The 18,358-nt window shown below is 40.2% G+C and overlaps 2 protein-coding genes and 1 long non-coding RNA gene across 3 annotated transcripts in view; 1 reads left to right on the top strand and 2 right to left on the bottom strand.

Moving 5' to 3' along the window:
* The window catches only part of PARP4 (poly(ADP-ribose) polymerase family member 4), a 127,280-nt gene extending 122,152 nt beyond the window's left edge, over window positions 1-5,128 (bottom strand). Inside the window, exon 1 of the mRNA XM_008692105.2 lies at window positions 4,997-5,128. The gene's annotated coding sequence lies outside the window, so the exon portion shown is untranslated. The remainder of the gene's footprint in view (window positions 1-4,996) is intronic.
* Window positions 5,129-8,964: 3,836 nt separating this feature from the next.
* On the bottom strand, window positions 8,965-10,076 carry LOC103664266. The gene is made up of 2 exons (XR_568957.2): window positions 9,651-10,076; window positions 8,965-9,211 (listed from the first exon to the last, which is right to left on the bottom strand). It is a non-coding gene; the product is annotated as an uncharacterized LOC103664266 (long non-coding RNA).
* A 5,270-nt stretch (window positions 10,077-15,346) lies between these two features.
* CENPJ (centromere protein J) overlaps window positions 15,347-18,358 on the top strand; it is a 54,676-nt gene continuing 51,664 nt past the window's right edge. The window contains exons 1-2 of the mRNA XM_008692104.2: window positions 15,347-15,822; window positions 16,364-16,487. Coding sequence (XP_008690326.2) covers window positions 15,379-15,822; window positions 16,364-16,487 — 568 coding nt within the window. The 5' untranslated portion in view covers window positions 15,347-15,378. The remainder of the gene's footprint in view (window positions 15,823-16,363; window positions 16,488-18,358) is intronic.

The following is an 18,358-nucleotide window of genomic DNA, read 5'->3' as shown; positions in this document are numbered from 1 at the left end:
ATGGAACATAAGAACTAGGAAGATCGGTAGGAGAAGAAAAGGATAACGAAAGGGGGGGTAATCAGAAGGGGGAATGAAGCATGAGAGACTATGGACTCTGAGAAACAAACTGAGGGCTTCAGAGGGGAGGGGGTGGGGGAACGGGATAGGCTGGTGATGGGTAGTAAGGAGGGCACGTATTGCATGGTACACTGGGTGTTATACGCAGCTAATGAATTATTGAACTTTACATCAAAAACCAGGGATGTACTGTATGGTGACTATCATAATAAAAATATGATTATAATAATAAAAAAACATAGAAGCATTTATCTAACTAAAAATTAATATTATGTGGTACTGAAACCACAGATTTTTATATATAATTCTATAAAATCAAAAAGACCCATTAGGCCCATTAGTTATATGGGTTTCTGTTAAGCCATTCTAGAGAAAAATTGATCAATTAGTAATAAAAATATACAGCTTATATTTAAATGGAAATATATTTGTATTTTAATTTAATTTATTTTACTGTCATATTTTCCCACTTACAGAAAAGAATTACTTCTAAGAAAAACAGGTATATTTTGAATGGAAAGAAATATATAGGTACTTAATAAACTAATAAATGGTGAGATACTGGATTTAAGTCATAGTAGCTATTTGTCAATTTTATTAAACTGGAGTCATCTCTAAGAGGTTCCACCAAATAAGCTGGTGTTTCCTGGAAAGTGGCTCCCAGGTCTGAGTAAGGCAGGTAGTTGGCAGGCACCTATAGGGCCCAGCCTCCCAACCACGTGCCCAGGGTTCTTGTTCCTCCTTCAGCTCCACCTGGTCCTGAAGTGCTCAGTTCTCCCAGGCTGGAGTCCCCACTCTAGTGTCCTTGCCTGAGCAATGGTGCCCATTCTTCAAGACCCTGAATGAAGTCTATATGAGGATTGCCCCTAATTTAGGACAAAATGCCCACTGCCTTCCCATTGTGTGCACCTCAGGCACCCCAGATTTGCCAAGTCTACAACCTTGGCCTACCTCTGTTCTCCTCTTTGTAAGTGGCTGCTGGGTGTTGCTGCCTGCTCAAGCCACTGGGTGCTACCTGTGATTTCTCCCCATCTTACCTCCTTTGGCCATCAGCATTTCCTTCTCAGAGCAGGTGCAATCAATCCATTTTCCTCATCTCTGTCACCCTGGCCCCCCCATCAGTAGAGACCTAACTTCCTCTCCCACTTCTGCTCCTCTCTGCCTCTAAGCTCCTCTACACTGTAGCTTGGGTAAAGTTTTTTTCTTTTTAATTACATTTCAAGTGAAATTCAAATTTCTTACCATGGTTCAAGGCCTCGCCTCTCTCCACAGCCTCCTCCCACACCTCTCTCTCACTCTGTCCTTGTCACACTGGCTTTTTCTCCAGGTTGGAAAAACTCCAAGTTGGGTCCTCAGGGCCTTTGCACATGCTGTTCCTTCTCCCTGGGACCCTTTTCCTTAGCCCCACCCCACACTTAGGACCTAGAAATATATGTCCAGTAAATGAACAAATTAGGGGTTCGCATTTTTTTTCTTATGATGTCTGGTTAAACTGAAGTCTCTTGATCTAACTCTGCCTTTCCATAGCATTAATACTTACTAATTTCCTATGTGTTGATTATCTTTTACATTTGAATTGATTCATATTTACCAGGGTTTATAGATGGGAGAGATGCTGATGGATACCATGAAAGGTATCACACTGTTATTTAGATTAATCTATCCTGTTTTAACTTCTGACAGTAAAGAAACAAACAAACAAAACACTAAATTCTATGAATCTTTAACAACGTTCAGGACAGTCTCTACATAATGTACCCTGCCTACGTTGGACAAGGAAAGCTAAAGTGGGCATGGATACTCGAATCCACCTCTCCAGATCTGTCCTGGGTGTGTTCTTAAGACCTCTGACCTGGTCTTTTAAAAAATGCTTTCTAATAGAAAAGTCATTCATGCTCATCTTGGAAAATTTGGAAAATTCAGAACTACACAACAACAGCAAAATAATCTCAAAACCTAGAGGCCATGTTAACTTCTTTCGCCTTTTTTTCCAGGCTTTTTTTCTATGTGTATGTACTGTAATGGACTGTATTATTATCGAAATTGAAATCATACCATGTTCACAATACCTATCTTGCATTTTATGTCAGCATTTTGTCTTTAGCATTAAATCATTAATTATTCTTGGAAAACATTTTTAAAAGAGGCTATCTTAGATATGTATCATAAATGAACTATTTCTATTATTGGGCAATCAAATTACTTCTAAATTTTGGTATCAATAACAAAGCTATAGGGACGCCTGGGTGGCTCAGTTGCTTAAGCATCTGCCTTCTGCCTTTGGCTCAGGTCGTGATCCCAGGACTCCTGCATTGGGCTCCTTGCTCAGCAGGGAGCCTGCTTCTCCCTCCGCCTGCTGCTCCCCTGCTTGTTGTGCTTGCTCACTCTCTCTCTGACAAATAAATAAATAAAATCTTAAAAAAAAAAAAAGCTATGGGGGCGTCTGCGTGGCTCAATTGGTTAACTGTCTGACTCTTGATTTTGGCTCTGGTCATGACCTTGGGCTCCAGGATCAGCTCAGTGGGGAGTCCGCTGAAGATTGTCTCTTCCTTTCTCTCTGCACTCCCCCCCTCAAATAAATAAATCTTTAAGAAAAAAAGCTATGATGTACACCCTTACATGTAAATCTTTGTTGTAATTCCAATGATTGCCTTAGAAAACAGTCCTGAAATCCTAAACAGTACTGAGTCGAAGAGCTTAAATAATTTTTATTCTTGTTAAATTATATTACTTTTCAGTTTTATCTAAAATTGTATTACTTTTCAGTTTTGCTTAAATTTCCTAGGAAAGTACTATGAATTTGTCTTTCCTAACATAACTTCTCCCCCAAAGTAGGTTAACCAGTATGAAGAAAAATAAAGAACACGTACAGTGCTGGAAATGTTCTAAACTAGATTACGGTGATGATGCACAACTTATTAAAACTCTTTGAATCATACAATTAAAATGGGTGAATTTAATGATATGAAATTTTATCTCAGTAAAGTTGTTTTGAAAAAGCACTTATGATCCCTCCATGGAGAAACAACTCCACTGTTTTGATATTTTTCAATATCTTTGATATTATTCTTTCCTGTATCAATATATTTTATAAATTATTTTAATAAAAATATGTTATTTGTGAATATTATTGAATTTTACAGCTAGTTTCTTTTATGTAACTTTTAATGAGAATTTGCCCAATTAACACTAAATAGTCTTTGAAAATATTCATAGTGGCTATGTGTAATTTAACTTTCCCCCAAGTCATCAGGTATTTGGTTACTGAAAATTGTTCATTATTATAAATACACTTTGAGGAAAATGTTTTATACATATTTTTTTGGCCAAATCTCTGTCACTATTTCCTTAGAATAGATGGTCAGAAGTGGACTTACTGAGTCAAACAGTATAGATATATTTTAGCCTTTATTTTGGTGGTAAAATGTGCGTCACATAAAATTTACCATTTTAACCATTTTTAAGTGTACAGTTCAGTGGCATTGTTGTGAAAACAAAGTATAAACAAACATTTTAAACAGCTCTCTGGCCCATTCTTAACAGCTGAGGCCCTGTAGGAGGTAGTGAAACTAGCACTCAAATACTGTGAAATCTCAAGTCAGGCCTTGACTTCTGTCTTCCTACCGATTGTAGGAAGTGAAACTAACACTATTAAATTCTGTGAAATCTCAAGTCAGGCCTTGACTTCTGTCTTCTTCGATTGTATATGGAGTCTCTCTTAAATGTGTGGCCTCTCCTGGCTAGTAGCTTTCTTTCTTTTTTTTTTTTTTTTTAAAGATTTTATGTATTTATTCGACAGAGATAGAGACAGCCAGCGAGAGAGGGAACACAAGCAGGGGGAGTGGGAGAGGAAGAAGCAGGCTCACAGCAGAAGAGCCTGATGTGGGGCTCCATCCCATAACGCCGGGATCACGCCCTGAGCCGAAGGCAGATGCTTAACGGCTGTGCCACCCAGGCGCCCCCTGGCTAGTAGCTTTCTTAAACATGTGCCACCAGTCTCTCCCTCCTTTCCAAGCTTCTCCTAAACAGTCAGCGTTCATTCATGTGGTCATCAGAGCTTATTGTTCACATATGAGATTTCGGAGTGTCTTCCATCCAAGAGGCCCTGTGTTCTGCTCACAGGACAAGAGCACACACATCCTCAGCTCCCGAGGAACTCCCTGAGCTCCTCCTCACAAATTCCAGCTACTCTCTCCGCAACATGCACATATGGAGAGTAAATTTTTCCTTTATCATAACACTACACTTTAAATATTTTTATATCTTTATTGTTATTTTGCAATCCAGAATCAAAAGTTTGAACATTCAGCAGCGCTGTGTTATTCTGGACCAACTCAGTCCTCCAGCTGAGTTACTGGGCATTCCCCGCAGAAAGTATTTAACGGATTTCCAAGTTTTCAACTTTGATCTTCAACATGCATATTGAATATTTCTGCCATGGCGTTCCTAATTTTGAGATCTGATTACATTCCCTGATTATTCACCAAAATACTGTATTTTTTTGAAAAGTTTCCTTTTCCAAACCTAACTTTAAAAATACGCCATTTGAAGAGGACAGGGTGTCTGCCTACTGGAAGCAAGAAAAGTTCTGTTGCGATCTGCTCATTTTCCCTGAGCCCAGGGCGCGCCCAGAGACCGGCTCTGAGCACCAGCTCCCGGTGGCGGCCCCACCTGTGTCCTGTCACTTGGGCCGGCGACCCGCACGAGAACACGCCAACTCCCCCGACCGCGCGAGCTGCAGGGGCGCGCCTCCAGTCCCACAGCCACCAGCGTGGTAAAGATAGCTCCGCAAGCACGGCCAGCGGCGGCACAGAGGTGAGCCCGCCTCTCAGGCACGGGGGAGTCGACGCGGCCACCTCCCGGCCCGGACTACCCCGCCAGCCGACGGGGCCCGGCCTGGGCCGGGACTGGTGATCTAGCCAAGGCGCCCACGCACCTGCCGGGAGCCGGCCCACTCCAGACGCTCGCTGCTCCTGGCGCTCCACGCTCGGGGTTCTCCTCGCGTCTGATGCTCGGGTTCCCGACGCTCCCCGCGCTCCCCGCTCCCAGAGCCCCCGCACCAACTGCTTCCGGATTCCGGGCTCCAGGCTCCCAGCGCTGACCCGAGGCGCGGCCACCGCAGGCACTGCCTGTAAGAGCGCTGCCGGAAGCCCGCCCTCGGCTGCCTCCCGAGGCCGAGCCCTGTGACCCACACTGAGTGCTGTCTAGGGAGGATTGAGGGGCTGCCCCGGGATTAGGCATTGGGCTCGGGTAGGGTTTCTCTTCCGGGATCCGACTGAGGATTCAGGATTTTTTTTTTAAAGATGTTATTTATTTGAGAGAGATAGCAGGGGGAGGGGCAGAGGGAGAGGGGGAGAATCCTCCAGCGGACTGCCGGCTGAGCGTGGAGCCCACGGTGGGGCGTGAAGGGACACAATCCCAGGACCCCGCGATCATAACTTGAGCCAAAGTCGAAGGCTTAACCAACTGAGCCACCCAGGTGCCCCAAGGGTCCAGGATTTTTTCAGTTGCATCTTTCAGGCAGGATTTGGCCAATGAGTTAACTCCGAAGTTGGACTTTGGTAAAAGTGGTGGATGGTGCTGCCATTTAACTAAGAAGTGAGAGTAATTCCCGGAAGCAAGTAAGAAGCAAATTCCGGAGGGTTTGAGAATGGAGAAACAGGAGGTTAAGATAATGAATTTAGCTGAAGACTTCTTGAATTTGAAACTTGTGGTAGTGTTCTCAAGTAGTTATAAATATAGATCTGCCATTCCAGAGAGGTGGGGGCTGAAATTCATTGAGTGTGGGGGTAAAATAATAGGAAACAATAAAATTCCCCAGATACTGAATTAAATGAGAATAGAAACGATGTAGAGAGGGTATGGATTTGAATTCTGATTCTACTATTTATTACTCAGGGGATTGTGGACAAGGTACTTTACTGGGGCTCCTGGTTCATCATTACCTTTTGGGTGGTGTAAGAATCAGCTTAGGTGCCATCAGCAAAAATGGTACAGTAGGGAGTCCCAGGGTCCATCCTTCCCCAGAAACATTTTTAAAAACTGGGCAAAAACTATCAGAAACTACCTTATCAGAACACAGAAGATAGTCAAAGTTTACAGCAAACAAGTAAATGTGTAACAAGGAAAAAGGCCACTGAAACAAGGTGGGAGATGTTTACACGTTTTCACTTACTCTAGCTCCATTCCCTTTGCCAGCCCTCATTCCCAGTTTGGATAATCTGGCTCTGGAGGGAGCAGAGACTTTGTTTTAAGGAATTATGTTTGTTTTGACCTGTGTGGGGGTTCCGGGAAGGACTGATATGATGGGTTTACCTTTGTTTTCCCTAACTCAAATGTTCTTAGGGCAGAAAAACAGCTACTTAGGGGATGTAATGTTCAAAAACATTGAAAGGCATAAGAACAAATTCCTGCCTGGGGCAACAAAACCCAAAAAACAGTTGGGGCAAAGGACAGGCTGAAGGCCTAGGAGGAAAAGCATGAGAAGAAAAGCCAGGAGTGAGATTTTTTAGACCAATAAGATCTAAAAGACAAATATAGGACATACAATAATCACATAATACATATTCTTTTAAATGAACATGAAACTAAGATATGTCACAAATTTTCAATAAATTTAAATAATCGAAATCATACCAAATACTTTCTCTGACTTCAGTGGAATGCAATATAGAAATAAGGGTTATAAAAGAATCTATGAACAATGTACATCAACAAATTAGATAACCTAGATGAAGTGGAGAAACACCTTAGAAACACACACAAACTACCACCACTTGCTTAAGAAAAAATAGAAAATATGAATAGATATAAGATATTGATTGAATTAGTAATCAAAAACCACCCAACGAAGAAAAGCCCAGAATCAGCTGGTTTCACTGGTGAATTCTACCAAACACTCAAAGAAGAATGTGCCTGACACATAGGAATTACTCAATATTTTGGATATGGATATTAGGATATGCAAACTGGTAATTTTCATATTTTTGGAAAGTAAATGGGCTGGTTTAAAAATGTGTAAGAAAAGCAGGGGCGCCTGGTGTCTCAGTATATTAAGCAGTGACTCTTTATTTTGGCTCAGGTCATGATCTCGGGGTACTGGGATCAAGCCCCACCTTAGGCTCTGCATTCAGCAGGGAGTCTGCTTGAGCATTCTCACTCTCCCTCTGCCCTTCTCCCTGCTCGAGTGCACTCTCTCCCTCAAATAAATACATCTTTTTTTTTTTTTAAAGATTTTGTTTATTTGAGAGAGGAAATGAATGGAGGAGAGGGGTAGAGGGAGAGGGAGAAGCAGACTCTCCAATGAGCAGGGAGCCTGACGATGCAGGGCTTGATCCCAAGATCCCGAGACCATCCTTGAGCTGAAGGCAGAGGCTCAACCTACTGAGCCACCCAGGTGCCCTGATAAATAAATCTTTTTTTAAAAATGTGTAATAAAAACCTAGAGAATGCTTTAAAAACCATCAGGCAATTACATAAAAATCTCAACTATTATGTTCAAGAAGAGGGTAACAATATAGGTGTGACAAATATAGTATTGCTCTGCTATGATCATAGCAGTGATTCAGGCTAGAATTCTCCTTTATTGTGTATTCAACATTATTGCTCAGACATTGCAGAAGGTAGTGGATGTGATAATCCCTTTGTTATTTCGACTAATAGGTTTCCATGATCTTTTGCTGCAAGTCCAGTGCACCAGGAATAATTTTATCTTTATTAAAACAAGATTTTTTAAAAAATTGTCTTTCAGCATCCAATATGGTTGATAGAAACTTCTTTACTGTGATAAAATTCTAGAAATCTTGAGTTTGGGTCCTTGGTGAGGAACCCCCTCTCCTCCCCACAGATAAGTGGGCTGTGGGGTTTCTTGCTTTTGCCTAGAGGCGAGGTACTTTAATCTCTCGGTGTTATCTCCTTATCCTGCTAGAGTCATCCTTTCTAGCCTAGATGATGCCAGCATGGAGATCATTCCTTGACCAGGCCTACAACTCTGTCTTCCCTTGACAGAGCAGTCTCTACTACCACCAGTCTAACAGTGAAAACTTTTCAACTCTCTGAACATCTTTCATAACCAGATCAACTATGTTAAAATAATATTATTACCAAATTACTTGATAATAATATGCTATTATTTTGTATCTTACAAAACCATTTGACATGATCTGTAGAGGTGGGCTTTGGCAGACAAAATGAGCTCATCAACAGTTGAAGTCATGACAAAAATGAAAGCACCTTGATGGATATGTTTATGGTATAGATTGTGGTGATGGTTTCATGGGTGAATACTTACCTCCAAAACTCAACAAGTTATATACATTAACTATGTAGAGCTTTTTGCATGTCAGTCATACCTCAAAAAAATGATTTTTTAAAAAGTGAAAACACCTCCTGTTCATTAAATTTTTACTACAAGGCAAGTGTTATGCCAAGTTTAATATATCTTCTTTAATAGTCTTGATGAATCTATGAGGTAGGTATTGTTGTTATCATCCCCATTTTTCAGATGAGAAGACTGAGTTTCTGAGAAGTTGAGTGCTAAAGACTACACAGTGTTTTGTAAGTCATCAAGCTAGGATTTGACTGACTGGTAAAAAAAATAAGTAAAATTTGACTGACTCCAAAGCAGGAGCTCTTAACCATTATAGTATAGTGCCCTCTTGCCTTCTATGATGGCATAAAGGATTGTATCAGAATGGATAATTTGTGGTTGAAACCCCTGGATGGGAACTCTTCATCTCATTTTTCTCTACATCAATACTTGAATATGCAACAGGATGGGAGTAGCTGATGAGGTTGAATCTTTCATTGTCCGGCAGAATAGAAGCTGAAAGTTCCTCCTTACCTGGGCTACAGGTGAACACTTACACATTAGAACCTTAATTTAACAACTGGTTAAGACTTGAGTGTGGAAAAAGATCCATTTATTCAACAAACAAGCAAAATGGTACTACATACTACATTAGAATAAAGATACAGTCATAAAATACAGGCACACAATTAGAGGATATTGTGACTATCTGAAAAGATAACACAACATTTTAACATTTTTCAAGCCAAAGGTCCATTATAAATGAAGAAGAGCATTTGGATCTTCATAAGGCATCTTAAATAGTTGTGTGATCTTGGAGGTCTTGGGCTTCGGTTTCCTCACCTAGAATGAAAAAAAAAAAAAAAGCAAATCCAAAACCTTGCTTTAGGGAGAGTCTATTTTTGAAGTAGGTAGCAAAAAAATTTGGGGGGGCCAAATTTCTGTGACAGTGTTTTTAAATTATCTTTAACCAGTGGTAGTTTATTTAAGTGATTACAGTGGTTGTTATAAACGGCATTTTTTTTTTTTTAACAAATTTCACTTGGCTTACTGGTAATTTAAACAGACACGAAACCCGGTTATGTATGCTACGGTAAGTTGCAGCGCAGTGTTTTCCAGCTACACAGCCCTCTGTGGTGGCAATTAAGAAAACATTTCCTGAATTTTGCACTTTTAGTGCTTAAAGAGTTTTAACATCTAATGGACACGCACAGCCAAACCATGTATTTTTTGGCTGCACGAGAAATGATGAGTGATGACTATTTTGGGAGTGAATTCTCACCTGGTTACTTTTCCCTGAAGAGTGCCTGTGAGCACTGTCAAACCCAGGCAAATCCGAAAACGAAATAGACTCACCTGAAGGAAAAAGCCCTGCTCTGCCCCCATAACCCCTAAAAGCGTCCATCTGTACCCTGTTAGCTCTGAGTCTCTTGTGTCCTCTGCTTTTCTCTGAACATCGAGATTTCTCGCAAAGGCGCTCTCCTTAGTTTCCAAGGCGGGGCCCGGGGGGGGGGCGGTTCGGTCTGTCACGGAAGTTCACTCTAGGAACGGTTTTTCCTTCCCGCCCCGCCTCCCGCCTACTCCGGTTACTAGCCCGCGGCCCAACAGGAAGGCGCTTCACAGTGAATCCCTTAGGTAACGTCCGCCCCTGTGATCCCTCTGGGAATGGTAGTTTGCGTGGGTCCCCCAGTGCCCGCACGTAAGTGCAGAGGGGTTGCTGGTGGAAACTACATTTCCCAGGAGCCCTCGGATAAGGGGGGCGGAGCCGTCCCTGGGGGCGGAGCTCCAACCCTAGGTGGTGATTGTGGCGCCTCATTCATAAATGCAGGGACGGTTCTTGCTCTGGTTTGAGTGGACTGAGAGGCCAGGGGACGGCGGAGCGGTAATTTGTGGATGAAAGGAGCGGGGGAGCTGGTGTGGTGGCCGCCCTGCATCTAAGAGTGTTGGCGGGACGTGGGAGGGACCCGCTCCGGGCCTCTGGGGCTGGCTCGGCGGGGCGCGGAGGGAGCGGGACGCCGGGCGACCGTGCGGCGGCGGCCAACATCAGTTTTGTGTCCTAGCTTAACGCTGTTTTGTAGGGAGCCTGCCTTTCAGGGACGGTCACCGCCTGTGGTTTTGGCTGTACTTCAAGCCGCTGTTTAGAAGCGTAGGAGACACAATCGTTCGAAAAGAAAGTGTAAAGTGGCGTTGCTTTCTGTCCTTATTAAGGGCAGATCGTCACCGACGATCATCAGTCAAGAGCTGTCTTTTAAAGCTTTGCTGTGGAGTCGTGGTTTCCAAGAACATGTATTTTGGGAGACTGATAAATCATCTCCCAAATGAACTAGTTATACGGTCGGAGGGTGACTTTGAATTAACTGTGTCCACTTTCCCCTTCAGGATGCAGAGAATTTATTCTCCCAAACTACTTAAAGAATGTTTACATAGCACTGTCTGGAGGTTTCGAGGCTGTGAATTTGTTTCAAACAGATTTTGATATCTAAAAAATCTTAGTCCACATGATAATCCTTTCTAGACATTTTGCTATATATATGTTCCCTTTAGCAACATACATATATGTTCCCTTTATTTGCCTGAATATTAATAATAAATCGCAGATTAAGGTGAAACAGTATTTTTATTCTTCATGCTGACAGTAAATACACTTTGAGGATCATATTCATGAAATTAAAATGAAGGGATAGAAGTGTTTGTTTTAAGTGTAGTTTGTTTTAAGGTGTTTGTTTTAAGATGCAGATGTCTTGAGTGCTGCAACACAACGATAAGGAACTCAATCTAGAGAACTTTTCTAGTTTTTGATGTTACAAAATAAATAACTTTGTAGCTTGTCTCCTTTCTAAATTTGGATTTCAAATTTTCCTGCTAAAGTCTTTGAAATTTAACATAGATTACTTGGTTTTGATGAAAAGCTGTTACCTTTCGACTCAAAAATAATTAGAGTTAGTTTGCTTAGAACAGATTTTTAAAAATTATTCAGCAATAACAGATATTCGGTAAACTGCCTTAATCTTAAGTGTACTACCCAAATGTATACACCCATGTAATCACCACCAGGTAAAGATAATAACACTCCCTATCAACCCTGAAGGCAGAAGCCTCTTCTCAGTCAGTCCAACCCCGGCTACCTAGATAACCATGAGTCTGACTTCTGTACTTATAAATTTATTTTGCCTATTCTTGAACTTCCTATTAAATGGAAATACAGTGTGAATTTGTTGAGACTTGGACTCAACATTACTCATCCATGTTGTTTGTAGCGCAGTGTTTTTAAATATGTGAATAGCTGTGGATCTCAGACTGTGATACCAGTGAGAAAAATCACACTGTCACTTTGGCCTTTGCTTAGTGAATAGTTTGAAAGCATTCCTTTTGTCCTATATTTCTTTGAACAGTTCTACAAACTGGTGATTCAGAGTATTTGTATATGTGATTTAACAACTGTACCCATGACACTATTTCAGGATTCTGCTTCAGAAAATGTAGCACAAGTATTTTCAGTATATGTCATTACACTCAGTAAAGCAACAAGGGAAACAGCAGTCTCTTGTTTTAAAATTCTATTAAATCCGTTTTAATAAAATGACCCCATCTGTCTTTCAGTTCTTCAGTCATATTAGCTACTTTCAAGTGCTAAATAGCCATATGTGACTAGTGGCTACCATAATGGATAGTACAGTTCTAGGTAATTGTACTTTTTTGTCTGATTTCTTATAAACTGCTTTGCATTTTGCCTAAGTCAATTTAACAATATATCTTGTATATATTCAGGACTCCCCTATCAGTACTTAATAAGCTTACTTGGTTCTCTGTAACCCTTGTATAATGTGAATACTGTAATTAGCTGGTCTTCCCTTAATAGACATTTAAGACATTAATCAGTTTATTACAAATGTTGTGAACTTGTGCCAGTATAGCACAAAATGCCTAGATGTGAAATTGCTGAGTCAAAGTTTCTGTGCCTTTACAGTTTGGATCAATATTATCAAATTGCCCTTCAAAAGGTTTTACCAATTTACATTGCCAAGTAACATTTTATGAAAGAGTTCTTTTCCATACTGGGGTTTAGCAATTTTTGGTTTTTGCCAACCTGGTATGTGAAAAATGGCATGTCGTTACTGTTTTAATTTCTATTCAATGGAGTGATGATGGGCATTTTTTAATGTTTGGGCATCTGTATTTCTTTTTCTGCTTATATCTTTTTTTTTTCGGGTACTAGGTACAAAGCTAAATACACGTTTGCCTCCAAATTGCCATTTTTCATTTCCCTTTGGAGATATCTATTTATCTATCTATGTATCTATCTATCTTAAGTCTAGAATTGTATCTGAAAAATAGTGTGAATTTCATTTCACTTTGGTACTAGATTTTCTCCTTTCTCTCCTCAAAGACAATGCTATAGTAATTCTTTGCTTTCTCCATCCTCATTAACCTACACACATGCTTTTATTTCTCCTGTCTTAAAAATCTTTCTTCGCCGTGCTTCCCTGCGCAGCTACTGTCCTATTTATTTCCTTCTCTTTATAACAAAACTCCTGGAAAGAGTTAGCTAGCCTCAGTTTCTCATTCTTTCATGTATTCCCTCCAACCAAGCTTTTGCAGTCTTCCTCTTCCCCAAGTTGCTGTCATTGAAGTTATTATGACCTTTATTTTGCTCAGTTCCAAGGTCAGTTTTCAGTTCTCCTCACCCTTCATCTATTAACAGCGTTTAACAGATCTTTCTTCCTTGAAACACTTTCTTCACTTGGTCTCAAGAACACTATACTTTCTACATCTTCTCTTTTTTGTCTACCCTTAGTCACTTAGTGATCTCACCCAGTGTCAAGGCTTTAAATATCACCTGTAGCTAAGGATACTCACATTTATGCTTCACAGCCTTGACCTCATCCATGAATCCCATTCTCGTGTGTCCAACTGCTTATATGATGATGACTGGAACGCCTGTTAGGCATCTTAAAATGTTTGAAACTCAGGGGTGCCTGGGTGGCTCAGTTGATTAAGTGTCTGCTTTCGGCTCAGGTCATGATCTCAGGGTCCTGGGATGGAGCCCCGCATCAGGCTCCCTGCACAGTGGGAAGTCTGCCTCTCCTGCCCCTCCCCCCGCTCATACTCCCCACAAAATAATAAAAACTTAAAAAAAAAAAAAGTCCTAAAAAAATGTTTTAAATTCAACTCTTGATCTCTCATTCCCCCAAAAATGTTTCATCTCTAGTTTTCCCCATTTCGGTTAATGGCAACACTGTTCTTCCAGTTGCTCAGCCAGAAAATTTTAAGGAATGAAGGGGAGGACCCTGTTGACCTCTGGAGGTTTGGTAGACAATAAAGGAAGAGTCATAGGTAATACAGTGAAATCATATGAGATTCAGAATTCAGTGGTTTTTCCAGGCTCAGTGGTACAAAGTATGGGCTCTATAGGAAGAAGTATTCTCAGGAAGGTGAGAGAGGAGGTTGAGGATAATAGGAGATCTTGCTGGTGATGGACTTTGGGGCTGCGTGGGCATTGGAGATGGAATAAGGCATGTGCATGGACATCAGAGTGTTAGAGATAAAGGGTGGCTTAGGAGCCAGGTCCTCCTCTTGGTGACTGATGTAAATAAGTCTAAACACATAACAAGATTAATCCCAGGGAATTCAAGATAGATAGTGGTGATGAGACTGTAAGAATTGGTGGGGGGGATCCTGGGAGTGAAGGTTTTCAATATGAAGCCCAGGTCTTATTCTGCCCCTCACAGCTGCACCACTCACTCCTTGACCTCCACCAGGTCCTTGAGTTTATCTCCTAGAGGAGGACTCCCTGTCTACCCTCTGTAAACTTGCAAATCTCCTTCCCCCACATCGCTTTTATTTTTCTCCTTAGCATTTATTACTGTATAACATACTGTATAATTTACTTTTATATGCTTTTGTATTTCTTCACTAGACTGACTTATTAACTGCTGTATGCCCAGTGACTAAAATAATATCTGGCATAGAGTAAGAACTCAACGAATGTTAGTTGAGTGAAATCAGTCATATGGAGGAGGAAGAGCTTATCTTCTGTGTGATAATGCCATTTAAGTTTATTGCATGGTGACTGAATTACACTACGAATTTGGTTATTTTAGAGTATGATTCATACAAAGTAGCTGTCCTATCATGTGAACTAATGTAATTTTGTTGTTGAACATCGAATGACCACAAATAATACTTTATACTACTGAATTTATTTTAAATAATAGAATCTTAGTTCTGATTTAATTTTAACTTAATTTTAGCAAACATTTATCGAATTTCTCCTTCTGCCAGGAATGGATGGTGCTAGGCATGGGTGAATATACAGGTGACTATATCTTCAAGAAACTCACAGCCTGGTAGATTATGAACAAAAAAGCAGAGTACCACTAATACTGAGATGAATGCCAAAATAGTGATGTCAGAGACCTCTAGGAATACAGATGAGGAGGGTCTGCCTGCTGGGCAATGGGCGAGAAGGGGGTTGAGGGAATAAGGGAAAGTGAGAAACAGTGCCGCTGAAGCCATGGGGGCGGTGGTGACTCTTGTTCTGTAACTAGGGAGAACATGGGTTCCCCAGTTGGGCAAAGAAGCCATGTTGGACTACGGCCAGAAGCATGAAAGTGTTTAATATAGGTAACATTTGATAGTTATAGTAATTGAATAACATTTGATAGTTATAGTAATCAAATAGTTATAGAGTTTTAGGTCGACTAATTTAGCCCTTGTATAAAATTCTCAGTAAGCAAATGATTAGATCAGAAGGGAACTTAGGTTTTTGATTTGCTCAATTTGGATGTTTTTAAGACTTAAAAGAAACCACATAGCTTAATGCCCAACTGCTTTGCTGGTTGAAGTCTTTTGTATTTGAAATATTCAGTAGATTTTTGTGCTGATTCAAGTTTTGGGTAGAATAGCTTTAACCAGTGCTTTTTGTTGGCATCTTCTTTCTACAGGTTTTGGAAATTAGTAGCTCTTCTAACTTTTACATTATTTAAATATAATATTATCATTGGACTAAAATGTTCCTGATGCCAACCTCTTCTGAGTTAAACAGTGGGCAGAGCTTCTTAACCCAGTGGATGACCAATCCTTCTCGGGCTGGGGTCATCTTAAATCGTGGATTTCCTATTTTGGAAGCAGACGAAGAGAAGCGAGCAAATGTGAACATTTCTACCAACCTTCCTGTTAAAGCCACACATTTTGCAAATAGCTTCAGCTTTATAAGTGAAGAAGATTCACTTCACGAAGAACAGAAGTTGGAGTCTAACAGCCCTTATAAACTACAATCAAATAAATCTGAAACACATACAGTGTTTCCTTTAACTAAAGAAGGACCGCAAATAGTGGCATGTCAAGATGCTCCTGGACACCGGGAAGACAACAAAAATGACTTTATCTCAGATCTTTCCAGTGAATGCAAAGAAGTGGCTTATAAAGACCCACTTTTTAAAAAGCTTGAACAGGTACAACAGGATTTGGCCTAATATGTATTTGCGTTACTGCAAGTTTCTGTTGATGATGAAGTCACCTGTTCAGGGCCTCTTGTTTCTTCCCTTTTACTGTAAAATCCTCAAAATACCAAATTTTGCCTTTTGTCTAATGTGAAACATTAACACAGGTTTGGTATGTAAGATACAGCACTTGAGGTAACAGTGTCTTTAAGTTTCTGTTTCACTTGGTAAAAACTAAATTAGAAACGGTTGATCAAATATTAGGGGGAAAATGGATCATAAATGTACTGATACCTATCCTATTTTAAGAATCCATGGATTCATATGACTTTTCTGTTTCTTAGTTGGGATGGTCGATATGGTTTCCTTCATTAAAAAAATAGGATTTTGGAGTTTTGGTGGCAGACGTAGTTACTTAGAAATCTCTCTTTGAAACTCCTGACGAGAGGTGATATGGAAAGGGAGATGAGAGGCATTAAGATAAATATAAGGAGCAAAGAGCCATAAAGAAATGTGAAGTTAGTTTAATCAAATTAATTTTATGTTTAAAAAGCTGAAAGAAGTACAACAGAAGAAGCAGGAACAGCTGAAGAGGCAGCAGTTAGAGCAACTACAAAGACTCATGGAAGAACAAGAGAAGCTGCTTACTATGGTGTCTGGGCAACACACACTCCCAGGTATTTTTTGCTTACATGGAGCCTTCAGTTAGTCTAACAGTGGACAGTTACGTACATTTCTCACCTTTAGTTGTCTAACAGGTTATTTCTCCCGTTGCTCTATCATGTTGTAAACTCCAGTTTCGTTAGGGGCCTTGAAGAGAACTGTGAAATGATGGTAGTGTTTTATAATTGCAACAAGTGGGAGCTGTGCCATTCTGGAGCATGTGTACCCTGCTTAAAGGCATTCATATTTATTTACAATAAAATTTTAAAAAGACGTAGCAGAATAAAAGGTCTAGAGCCAAATTTGGCCCAGGGCTACTGGCTTACAATCACTGCCTGAAGAATAAAACACTCCTCAGGGTCATAAAGGTAAATATGTGTAGAAGCTATTCTGCTCAGCAAAAGAACCATACCAAAAATGTTTTCTGTGGTGGTAGCTGACAGAATTCTTTTGTTGTATGCTAGAACAATTCAAAGAAAGAATAATGTGCTTATCAGGAGAAAATAAACCTGCTGAAATGTGATCTGGAGCAGTGGTTTTGAAAGTTGTTTGACCGTACTGCATTATAACAAAAACATTTACACTCATAATTCCAAAGAGATTTCATAAATCAGACCTTATTGGTGTGCCTGGCATGTAGCAAGGATACTTTCTGTTTATTTTATCCTATTCTTGGTCATTAAAAAAAATGCCAGTCATGATTCCGATGATAAAATTACTAATGGATTGTGACCCACAGTTTGAAAAACAGTGATCTGGAGCAATGTGTTTGCTTCTTGGTGCTCCCTTTTAATTAAGTGATGCATTACTGATCCAGGAAAGTGCCTGTTCTGTTCAGAGGTTGCGCTGAGCATTGAGAATACAAAGAAGAAAAGACATTGGCAGATGAGTATGCAGAGTGTAGCTGGGTGGGATTCGGGGAGTGGTAGTGGTAGTGATGAGAAATGTACCACACGACTGGTTTAAGGGAATACGATGTTTATCTTAATGAATTTAGAGAACATAGTGTGTGTCTTGAAATAGTTGAATGGTTCAGGGTTCCTTTATGGAATACATAAAGAGGATAATCAAGATCATTTAAATAACAGCCTGTGATATTTTTTAAGGTAGAAGTAGCACTATGGTAGAGCAATAGGGAAGCAGATTTCAAAGTTCTTAATATAAGAACTAGCCCCATTCGGTTATGGAACTTTGCTTTTAGGGCAGTGGTTTTCACAGTTTGGTCTCAGGACCCCTTAGCACTCTTAAATTGTTGAGGACCCCAGAGAGCATTTATTATATGGCCTATAGCTGTTGGTATTTACTGTATCAGAAATGAAAATGGAGAAATTTAAAAATTAATTCACTTAAAATAATAACCAGTTACAGTATTTTTTTTTAAATGAAAAGTCTTTTCTAAAAAATTAGAAGAATGGCATAGTTTTATATTTTTGAAAATCTCTTTTAACTTCTGGCTTAAAGGACCTCAGCTGATTCTCCTATCTCCTTCTGCATTCAGTCTCCTAAGTTATATTGTTTTGGTTGCAGTATATGAAAAAAAATTCAGCTTCACATGGATGTTTAATTAGAAAAAAAGAGGAATACTGTGATAGCCTTTTCAAGTAATTGTGGTCATTTCTTTGATATTGTATCCAGACCTGACAAGTGGCCATTTCTTAGTGGCGATCCACAGTATGGAGTCTGGAACCATATTCATGCACTTTTTTATACTCTATTACATAAAATATATTGGAATATCTTGGCTTTTTTTTTTTTTTTAAAGATTTTATTTATTTATTCAACAGAGAGAGAGACAGCCAGCGAGAGCGGGAACACAAGCAGGGGGAGTGGGAGAGGAAGAAGCAGGCTCATAGCGGAGGAGCCTGATGTGGGGCTCGATCCCGTA

This window comes from Ursus maritimus, unplaced genomic scaffold, assembly GCF_017311325.1.
Source record: "Ursus maritimus isolate PB19 unplaced genomic scaffold, ASM1731132v1 scaffold_10, whole genome shotgun sequence".
In the NCBI taxonomy this organism is placed as follows: Eukaryota; Metazoa; Chordata; class Mammalia; order Carnivora; family Ursidae; genus Ursus; species Ursus maritimus.
Note: the sequence above shows the minus strand (reverse complement) of the source record. Positions and strands in the feature narration are given on the sequence as shown.